Source organism: Plutella xylostella, chromosome 5 (genome assembly GCF_932276165.1).
Source record: "Plutella xylostella chromosome 5, ilPluXylo3.1, whole genome shotgun sequence".
NCBI lineage: Eukaryota > Metazoa > Arthropoda > Insecta > Lepidoptera > Plutellidae > Plutella > Plutella xylostella.
In genome coordinates this window covers 2,739,880-2,751,945 of record NC_063985.1, presented here as the reverse complement: position 1 = coordinate 2,751,945, position 12,066 = coordinate 2,739,880, and the positions used below count along the sequence as shown (strand labels likewise).

Genomic DNA, 12,066 nt, shown 5'->3' with positions numbered 1-12,066 from the left:
TTAGAACTAGTTTAACTTGTCAACGGGCGCTTTGCAACTTTCAAGAGCCCACGCGCGTAGGCCCTCCAGAAATAGCTGAGCAAACCCAAGGAAGGCAGCCGCAAACAAACTTGAAACCTCAACTTAAACGTCCCGAAATTGAGAAGCTTTGCAAAGCGAAAATTAAATTAAAACCATTCATAAACAAAACAATTAATTGAAGCGGCAGATTAACACGGCTTTGTTGGATAATTTCAGTTCGAGTTTGTATCCAAGATTAGGTTCCGAAGAGACTGTAGCATTTCCACTTGGTATGGAGTAAGGCTATCGAGGTTTAACAGTCTTCGAGATTAGCTATTAGGAAAGACGTGAAATTTTATGGCACGACTTAAAACTCGGATTGGCTCCCTCAGAAAGCGGCTCGCTGTACTTCACTCGGAAAGTTGAGGTTTCATAGCGCCTTCTGCTACATTTTCAATGATTCTCTCAAATGAATACTAATGCAAAGATTTATTCAGCCTGTATGAAATATTTCATTTTCTCTGGCAATTCGGGCGCGATACACAGAGCCGTGGGTAAATCAATTTGAATATAAGCCCCGTCATTCATTTCGCAATGAGCTTTTTATCCTTTTAGATATATAATTTCAGCATTCATATTTTTTAAGCTGTGACTGACCCGAATCGGGAATAACGCTAATGGATATTTTCATTGAATCGTGACAACTATTGATCCGATAACACGCGATGAAAAATGGGTGGCTTACTTTTGATTCACCTCTAAGCTAACCACGCCGTTGATAATGGTAGTATGTAGTGCGCATATTATAGGTATTGCAGACATGAATGAAACTCGGAAACGCGAGTGGAATACGAATACCAAAATCAAGTTTCCGCCGGTCCATTAAATCTAAATCTGTAGCGAAAGCGAGCCGGTACCGAAATACCGTGTCGGTTTCAGGCGCGCTGTCCATTTCAGTCACCCCAACAAGTTCAAGGGCAGATCTGACCTGAACCGAACCCTCCGAACGAACCGCTACGTAAAATAAGAAGGGTCCAGGAGGGTCCCTCCAGATTTACGAAATACGAAAATTCAGAGCGGTGCTGCGCAAACCACCACTCTATCACGATGCGTTAAACGCACCGATTGCATGTCAACTTTACGACACTTCGTATTTCGTCAGTCAAGAGTAGCGCCTCTGCCGTCGACGGGCAAACGAGCCACCACGACGATCCTTGTCAAACGAGCCGACAGACTTTGTGCCACAGATTTTTATTTGATAATTCGCACAAGAGTGCTCTTGATAAAAATTTAAGCACTCAAGATCGGGGACGCTGATAGAAACCCGTCAAATGGTTGAGAGAAAAGTAGGAAGTGGAAGAGCTTTTTAGGCTTTGAAAACTCATCATATCTACGAAGCAGTAATATTGTACAAACATCGATCTTCCGAGGTTTATGTAAGAAACACGCAATGATTAGATTGTTAGTAGATGGATTACCCGTCAATGGGTCAAGCGGCCTAATCTATCAACCCTGAGTTACTCGAATACATGACGCGACGTGAAATACTGGAGTTTGGAAAATATTACTAAACATTGCTTTTATGTTGTACGGGTCAGAACAATTTTTATATAAATTATTATACGTGCTGATTGCCTATTTGTTGTAAGTATTTAATTCTGTTGTTTCTATTTTCAATTAAAACTGTTTCACAGGAATCATGAGTCGGAATATTCAAAATAGGGCTGCTGAAAGTTCAGCCGCGATCTGAATGATAAATTTCAATTTCACAGAATTTGAGATTAGCTACTACAGCGAATATCTAATGGAATATTTAGCTATTGTACAGATAGGTATCATTTACCTTAACAGAAATTATTTGCTGATAATAATAATAACACCTTTAGTTAGTATGCATGGTATGAGACATTAAAATACATGTTATAAAATTAAAAATTAGAAATTAATCAACTTAATAATCTTTTTTTATTAAAACAACTTTTAAAAATAAGATTACGCCCTATTTCAGGACGTTCCAATCACGGATCGACCAATGGAAAAGAAAACAAGAGCACGGAATCGTTCAGGGATCGGTTTAAAAACTATTCCATTTTTAATTAACCCTCCTCAAAAGGCTCCAACTCGCCAGGTACAATATTCATCTAAGTTTGCGGCCAGCGGCAGCGGCTGTGCTAACAAAACTTCGTACCCCTTCTTTTGCCGGCAACTACACTCAACTTCCATTGGGGCGAAGTTTCCTAAGATTTTAATAGAAAAGGAGATTAATCTGTACTTTATTAATGAGCCACTTGGACACCGGAGTCGATGAAACGAGCAGAGTTTATATCTGAAACAATGGCTATTCTTCATGTTTTATTAAGCTTCTTACGGCTTTCAACGATCTATTCGTTTCGGTGGGAGTCCGTAATAAAAATACGTAAATACATTTAGGGTTGAAGTTGGTACTATTTATGAGTACAGCGAATCGATCTTACTGAAACCGCTTAGATAAAAAAATATTCGAACAAGATGGAGTGTCACATACAAAAACAAAATCCGCATTTTGTTTACTGTCAAACCGTTTTAAGTTAAAACTAATAACAATCATTGTACCAATAAAAGGTCATAAATCTACTAACCGGGCCAATTCAAAATAAAATCTCAGTGGTAGAAGTGGGGTCCTGTTTGTCGAGACGTTTCTTTTGCACTGACACTCCATCTTCTTCGTATATTGTTAATCTAAGTGAAACCTTATCTAATGTCAGAGTGGACGCACTACCAAATACGGTTAGTGACGGCAATCAGCGTGTGTACTGTGGACAAACAGACATTATGTCTATATTGCTGCCGCGCTGTGGGATAGTTCCATATACCAATCTATTTCATCGACTATTGAAATTCAATAACCACTGATAAACGGCTCCAACTCGACTGAAATTTCGTTAGAAATTCGTAGAAGTGTGTTTACTCCGCCGCCACCGCTATAACACGATTAAGACCATCGTATATTTTCTAACAACTTTCAGTGTTTCCACGAAGTTACTTTCAGAGATAACAAACTTCCATTATTCCAAAAATGCTCGTTTATCAAAATTAAGGTCAAACAAAGTAGCGAACGTTTGACATAGGATTGCAATTAAACAGGGCTACAGTCGGAGCAATTAAAACTCTTAATTAAATCTAGACTGAGAGTAACAAGCACTTAGCCAAATTGTATAACGTGACTGGGAAAATACTTTGTGGATCGAAACACCGGAAAATTTGGTTATACCATTATTCTATAATAGACTGAAACTCATTGACCTCTAGACGATTATTATCGAATATATGTGCGTAGCTACCTATTATTAATTATGGATTTAACGGCCAATGAAAGCCTTGAAGGTCGATGGTGGGTTCCGTAATCCTATTCGGGTCAAAGTTTTATTTCTTTTACGGGACTTCCTCAAGTAAATGTCGTGAAAACGGAGTAAGTGTCCCAAGTTCGAAGACTGAGGGGCCGCGAGGGAGCGACTAGGGAACCTTTCCGTAAGGACTATTCGGCTCTAAAATCACGACGTGCTTAGTTAGCAAAAATTTTATAAGTTCAAAAATATATATTCGAATAACAAGTGAAAATAGAGGTACTAATAATTATTTAATATTAGCTCATTTATTTAAGTATGTGGAGCGGAGATTGGGAATAAGTAAGTATTTAAGTATGTAACATTACATAATCTTTAATCTTTACCAACAAACAATAAGTAATCCCTCATGTACTATCGGATACTTTTTACCCCAAAACATCCACGGTTGTTCGGACAACTGTGTGTCACCGTCGGCATCACTGTGGCGTAGATTTGCCAACTTACACGCGGGGCACAAATCAGTGTACTTTTAGCAATCATACGATTCGGGTGCATTCACATCAAATTATTAGAATATAGCATAGTATTTTCGGTATATAGTGTAAAATAGTTTATGTATTATGTACCTGGAACGAGGTGACAGCCAACTGCGACAGTCCGTCCACGTAGGGGTCGAGCACGGCGTGCTCGCGCACGCGCAGCGAGCGCCGCGTCGTCTCCGGGTCCAGCAGGTCGTGCACGCGCTCGTTGTAGACCTCCATGTACGACACTGCACCTGTGCAGCAGTAGATGTACCTGGAACGAGGTGACGACGAGCTGCGAGCCGCTGGACATAGCTCGAGCGAGGCCGGAAGTACAGCTGAAGTTATGCGGACGTTAGTGGAGACCCTCTGCACATCTGGGGTGCCATAGGACTGCAACAACAACAACAACATTTACCTGAAACGAGGTGACAGCCAACTGCGACAGGCCGTCCACGTAGGGGCCGAGCACGGCGTGCTCGCGCACGCGCAGCGAGCGCCGCGTCGTCTCCGGGTCCAGCAGGTCGTGCACGCGCTCGTTGTAGATCTCCATGTAGGATACTTCCACCTGCGAGGGAATTGAATGGAATAAGTATACAGACCATAAAGTTAAAATAACAACCGCAGTAAGAGAGGGTTGAGCAGTATCAGGTGACAACTGAACATCAGCATTCAGCATGTAAGCGACTGTGATACGCATGCTTTTAATGCGCATCTTTGCCAAATCAAAAGTGTAACCGGAATTATTGGGGTCTTTTTATACAGTACATAGATATTAATAGTTTAGGTTTCACACAAGTGTTGTATGCCAGCTGTAAAAAGGTAGCAGTGCGAAGGTTTGATTTCATTGTAGGGGAAATCGGTGTGAAAAACTGTATATACCTATGATGAAATAGCATATTAAATATCAAATCAGTCCATCCAAAATGGAAGCCGATGGCAATCGTGTTGTGTGGACCTTTCGTCACAGAAAGGTAGTCGCTAAGACGTCATTAACGTCTTCCATTTTACCAAAATCTACGTTTAAGTTATGGCGTAACTCAAACAGCACACAAAAACTACAGTTACTTCCTATTCAATAAAGGTCGGGGCATTTCCTCCGAGAGCCTAAGTCGTTTACCGTGCTCATTAAGATCGTATTTGCGGCTCACAAGTCGCTGACCCATTTCTTCTCGGACTCGGCCCTCGTAAGATAAACCCAACTTTACACTGTTGGGTCAAGGCGGTTGTACTGCCATTTGTTGAGGCCGGACGCTGGAGAGACTGAATTGGTTCAATGGGAAACAAATGAAAATGGACAGTAAAGGGATTCGTGGAGGAAGAACGACCGTCACATGATATATCCTTTACAAATAACGCAGTATGGTATCTCAGGTCCAATAACTCGATGACATTCAGTCCGATGTGTACGTATAACTATGTTAAGGTAGACTTACATTTCTTTTGATCCTGTGACACGCGTTCGCCCATAAATATGTTTAACAAAACAGATTCTACGCTATTCAATTTCAGGCTAATATTTCACCCGCAACAACATACCCATACCTAAATTACAAATGCAAAAACCATATTTTCAAAACCCTTTACACACCCGGGATTACAAAATTGGATGTTCGGAATTTCCCCAACCGCGTTTTAACATCCCAAAGTTGGACGAACAAAAATAATGTAAACAATGTTCATCGCATCGGTATTTCTCTATTCCCTGCGGCGGAACTTAATAACCCTTGAATTGGAATCGACGGCGATAAAAAAAAAACAAACAACTTCGTCGGAATAATACTCCAATGGAACAATAAACTTTCTCGTATAACTTTTAAAGGACAGTTGGCGAATGTAAAACAACTATCAAACTAGATACGGAATACGTCAATAGCGTGAAAGCAATATATTACCGACTTACTTCTGTAACAGATACAGTACAAACAAACTCACTACAAGCAAAGTTACTCATTGATTGATGAATAGGATGCTAGTAAACTGATGTTCAGCTTCTTACGAAAATTATGATAAATTATTTTCCAAGAAACTGTTAGGAAATTATTATGTACCTGCGCTGTATGACCGCTTGTTTTTTTTCATCCCTGATACGTGAATAAATGCGATATGGCTTGGACAATCACAATGTCATTTCAATCGAGCTATCGGGCTGCTATTGCAAATATTGTGGCGCAATTTTCGGTCAAGCTACTTAAAACAACCCCCTTGTCCACATTACCTTGTAGGTGAGAGCCGGCGGTGACTGCAGCACGGCGATCCTCTCGAACAGCGTGTTGCAGAGCCGCGGGATGATGCCGCCCTCGGCGCCGGGCGAGCCCATCATCGTGTACGACTTGCCGGATCCTGCGACAAACGAAACGTTACGGTTAGAAAAAAATACACGGGAGTTTTACCTATATTAACCCTTAATGGGGCATAGCGTATACTATTGGTTTTCACCATCAAGTTAAAGTGTCAAAGGTAAAATCAATATGCGAGTCATATACGCATAGCCTTATTAGGATTAAAAGATGTTACAAACATGTGCTTCCGACCAATACATACATGAATATTACGATTTAAAGAACAAGACCTACACGAACATAATACAGAGATAAAATTTTCACTGACATGAAAAATATAAGAAGGGACGTCCAGCGGGACATGGATGTTTTAAATGAATTGTCTTCTTCGTCATAACTCCATTTTGGCTTTCAACTTTGAAACATTATTAATTCCCAAGAGTCATCTCCTGTAACGTAATAAAGTGGCTGGCATATTTTATTAAGCCATTTTACTGTTGCTAACTCATATTGTTGTTATAAGCCTTATTTTAATAATACGTCATAACATGATACAATATGATTCTTTCAGAAAAACATCGAAACACCGAATAATATAATTTCTAATAAAAACACTGTGCCATCAGAAAACGATCAAAGGATTCCTGCCGGGCCCAACACAGTATGCATGTAAATGTATCGCATTTACCTACTCTGTAAATCGAACTGAGATAAAGGAACGTTTAGATTCTGACTGGGTAATCTTTCTCTACGGTGACATATCCTAGAGCAGCTGTATTGTGTGTTACCATAATGTCCTCCTAGCCGAATTTCGACCACGGCGGCCAATCTCGATTGAGATCAGCCATCTACGCAGGAGTAGATTATAGTGCTCAAGTGTGTGCGCAGTACACAGGAGCACTCTCTGTTCCATCACTCTCATAGCCCAATGGGACGGATTGACCGACACGACTGGAGAGAGCTAGGCGCAGGACCGACTGCTTTACATGCCCATCCGACAGCATGGATCGTTACATTACACTGTTTCGGACATCAGGTGATCAGCTTTCTATGTCCTAACCAAACTTAGAACCACAATTTAGAAACACAAATTGATGGTCCCACCCGAGAATCAAACCCGGGACCTCTGGGCCATGAAGCGAAGCTTCTACTGTGTGTTACCATACCACACACGTAACTACAAGATCAACCTATGCGACTGTGGTACCGCCCCCCAGACTATGGAGCATTTACTCTCCTGTCCCCTGTGCCCTTCCACCTGCACACGGGAAGACTTACTCCAGGCCAACCAGAATGCTATCAAAGTTGCTTCTTTTTGGTCTGGACAAATATAAAAAATCGCATTTCACTGACACGAAAGAAGAAGAAGAAGAAGACTACAAGATAGGATCATATTTCCAGAAAATATACACGACGACCGATGAAGTTATAACAACAAATAAGATGTTTTCAAGTCAAAGTTTCATTTGTTTCAAAGGCAGTAACCATAGAAGCCGTATTCAAACAAGTTTCTTAATTGCGAGCGGCAGCGGCGTCTTCAGACAAGGTAGAGGTGTTCATAGAAATCACGACGCCAAAGATGACAATGCAATCAAACTGGGATTCCAACTAGTTCTACAAAGTTTCGAGCTGTCGCGAATACTTGTGAAACAATCAACAACTGTTATTGTTGTGGAGCCTTGTAACTTCACTTGCGATCGAGCCAGCAAAGGAATTATTATTTTTATTTACTTCATATTACGTAGCTGACACTGAATTTAGAAATTCTGAAATCGGTTGTCCCTCATAACCCTTATCACCACGACTCCATAATCCGTAATATAGCATAAAAATACTTGTATAGGTATATAGTTTACGACAAATTGACTGCCTGAAAACTGCGTCACAGCTTTCAGGTAACGCTGCTGTAACGGTGTCGGGATTGTTAATTAACCGATGTATTCAGTAACATATACGTATTTTTTCCTCACTTTTATTTGTAAGTTTGTGTTACGGCTAAAGTACATTCACACATTTCCCAGCAGCTGACTGTACCATGCAGCATACTCAGAACAGTGAACATTATGGGCACGCTCGTGAACGTCTAGAATGTAAAGATTCAATATTTCATACAAAAGGTGGAACCGTACATGAATTTATGGTTAAATTATACGATACTTTAACAGGGCACGACAGGGCGGGGACAAAAAGCACCTGCCGTCTAACGTGATTACGATAGTATGGTTTGTAAGTATACTAAGGTTTTTAAAGGAAAATATTTTAGCTATTGATAATGTACCTAGCGCGAAGTGGATGCCTGAGGAAGGCTTAGGACAACGTTTTGTCGCTCGGTGCGAGAGGCCTACGCCAGCAGTCGATGATGATGACACCCAGAGACATGTAGACTTAACTTTACAATAATGAAAAATCCACGCTTTCAATTCAGAGCGGTGACATCCAATTTCGCGAGTAAACAAACGGAATCAAATATTTTCATTTAATAAAACCCCAGCTTATATTTATTCATATTATTCATAGCTTCATTCACAATATATGAAACAACGAATAGCTAGTTAAGCAACTGAATACATTATTTAATTCCTACAACTGGAAAGGTACATATTTTTTAAACCCAAGCGAAAAAATGTGTCTGTGTATTTGTGTGTCTACCCGTCCGGCGAGGGATGCGGATGGAGCGATTCGAATAACTATTTGTTATTTAACCCTTTATAATTGAAACCAGTTCATCCGTTTAAGAACGATGCCCTAATTTGTTATCATAATTAATTGTTAGTTTTAAGACTACGACTGAAAAATCTCGTCTCAAAATTGCATTGCACTACCATGATGTTGGTGCTATTAAGGGGCCGTCCATTAATCACGTGAGGTCGTTTTTCTCTTTTTTTGGTTTGGGACTAAACCCCCCTCCCTCCCCATGGATCACGTGTATTTTTTGGAAGTCTATGTAAAGGATATTTTTGACTAGAAAAAATATAACGAAAATTGCAACCACTCAGGGCGGTCTTTCGCGGCGCGCGGGGAGTCGTTGCTTAGCAACGGCGGGCGAGTCAATCAAGGTCATACTAAAAATCGTTCAAATTTTTGGTTCAGAAATACCTAGCGGTTTTTGAGAAAAAATTAATACACGTGATGTCTAACGATACCCCCCCCTCCCCCGTCGTGATGTTTCGTGAGGTTTTCCGTACCCTCTCCCTCCCCCTTTGAGCCTCACGTGATTAATGGACGGCCCCTAAGTACAAAATATGCAGCTTTGGTAAAATGAAGTAAAATTACATGACCGGTCCAACTTTAACCAAGTAAATCCAATTGGCAGTCATGCATATTAAAGCGCGATTTCAGAACTGCAAAGGGATAAATAATGAGGCCTGAGATTTGCATGCTTTTTCCTGGAGCTAACTAGAGCGTAAGTTTTCTTTGCAAAATCCGCGGCAAGGCAAAGGCAACCAACATTCTATGTTCTTTGCGCTGTTTGAAGTTTGTTGGTTTTCACTGCGAGGCAGGTGGCATCACCGCGACACTGCAAACGGGGATATTAAGTATGACTTTATATAACACATTTATGGCAAAAGGTATTAAATGAAAACTATACATAACATTGACAAAATGTGTGGGCAAAAATGCGTGTTTTTGGGTATCCGAAAGGGCAGAGCGAAGAAACTTGGTATCACATTTTTAACGACTTGTATGCAATATTTATTTATCAGTCAGCAACCTATTTACTTTGTGTACCTACATAACAGTGCATCAACCTAATCTCGCACATTCAATTTGTGCGGCTTCAGTTACAATATCTAATCCATTTAACCTGGTCGCAAGACAAGTGAGTCAGGTTAACATGATGTAAGAAAATTAATGTTGCATCAGAGCGACGCACCCCACAGCTTATAATCGGGGAAAGCCATAATGTTATTGCGAATAGCTACACCATACATCTCAAAAACAGATAGACGGGAGTAGGGAGTAGCCTTTTCAAATTCCATTACAAAAAAAACATAAAGACACCGTGTTAAGAGGACAGCTATAGGCTGCAGGTCAATTTACAAACCCATAAGCTAATCCCTACGAATAATCTCAAAATCTCGACATAAAAAAACGGACTATGAAGGAGCAAAGTGAAAATGTAAATGCGAGCCGGTGAGATATGGCGATGTGCGGCTGGCGGGCTGCCAGCAGCACTCGGCGTCACCGGCGTCATTGTCAACATGTACCTAGCAGATAAGGGCTGCTGGCCTAGAAAAATTATATCTATGGCATGTAGGCGAGGCTCACCGATCGATATATTCACTGATAAGGGTCGTCATTTTATAGACCTAAAAAGGTCATTTTATGGAAACGCGTAGCTAATTCCGAGTTGCAGAAAGCAACATTAAGGTAATGTTATCATTAAGTATATGTCAGTCTCTTTCTGTCCGTATACTGTCAAAGCAAGGCAGCATTGCATTAATGCTGACATTAGCTTTAGTTCCTTGCAACCCAGTGTAAGCCTCATTTATTTGTTAAGCTTCATTATATCAGAGAAGAAAAGATAATGATTGTATATTTATAGATAAGTATAAGCAGTAGAAAGATGAGGCTCGGCATACCATTGTCGATTCCAGGTCACCGGAACTAGGTTTTGCCCTAGGCACACTCATTGTGGTATACCGTAATGTAGAGAAAAGACAAGGAACGACCTTATTTATGGTGGCATAAAGGTGGAAATTGTTGGGGTGGCTATAATGAAATGTGTTAATATTCTCGTAATAAGCGGTGAATGTTTTGTTTGTCCCATCCTAATCCTAACTTAATATTATAAATGCGAAAGTAACCGTGTCTGTCTGTCTATCTGTTACTCTTTCACGCCAAAACTACTAAACGGATTTGAATGAAATTTGGTATACATATGGTATAGACCCTGGGAAAGAACATAGGCTACTTTTTATCCCGGAATTCCCACGGGAAAACTTTTTAAGGCGAAGCGAAGCTCGCGGGAACATCTAGTATCAAATAAGGCTTCTATGACGTATGTGGACATTAAACTTCTACAGAAAAGCCAAACAAAATAAAGTATGTACAAAGGTTCCGTAAATTCAGTTCATATTTGTTTTGCTTTAATCTTAGTATTTGCACTAAATAGTAAAATTAAATTATTAACGAATGTTTGTATGTGACAGTGTTTTGTGTCGAAATAATTACAAGCCCATATAAAAAAAGCTCTCAAACTGTGCGTGTGTGAAGTCGAACCTAAACGTTAGGTATCGCTTAAGGACCTGAAGTTTGATCGTAAAATTTTATGTACCTACTCTCTATATAAAACATAACACTGGCGAGATTACCGGAGACTTCCAAGTACTCTCAGCTGAGTACTAAGAAGCGAGTTTGTTTTACCTACTTCGTAACCGTCAGCTGAATGATAAAAGTTGCAAAGGCGCTAAATAGAGTTATAAACCAGAGAAAAGTTTTATAATAACGCAGCTGAACACACAAAGAAAATAATTCTGAAAGTGACCAACACGTTACTTTATTGCACTCGAATACACCTACCTATATATGGTATATTCAGCCATACATGACTTCCACTTCGGCTAAACTCAACATAAACTACCAATTAACCTAATTTAGAAACAAACCTTAATTAGTTCTGGAACTGAGTTTCGAGATGAGAACTCATGCGCTCGGCTGCACTCCTGGTGCCCACCACTGACACCACTGATCCCTTGGAGGGGAACTATACTGGAGCAGTATACAACTATACATACATTTGTCCGTGCACCGTATCGAACACAAGACTACTTAGGTTAGCAAATAGATTCATTTTAAGCTAAAAAAAGAAAGGGATATCAACGAATGTTTCATACAATAGCTAACTATGCTAATTTTTCTTTTTAAACACGGTGAGCATATATTTTTAATAATACAGGTAATTGATCATGATCACTGAAGGTCTGCTAATTCCTC

General features: G+C 40.1%; 1 protein-coding gene across 1 annotated transcript in view; it reads right to left on the bottom strand.

Annotated features, from left to right (window-relative positions):
• Positions 1-12,066, bottom strand: part of LOC105392026 (kinesin-like protein KIF13B) — an 85,029-nt gene that overhangs the window by 30,641 nt on the left and 42,322 nt on the right. Inside the window, exons 4-5 of the mRNA XM_048633201.1 lie at positions 6,066-6,190; positions 4,266-4,415 (exon numbers count right to left, since the gene is read on the bottom strand). Of these exons, the coding sequence (XP_048489158.1) occupies positions 4,266-4,415; positions 6,066-6,190 (275 nt within the window). The remainder of the gene's footprint in view (positions 1-4,265; positions 4,416-6,065; positions 6,191-12,066) is intronic.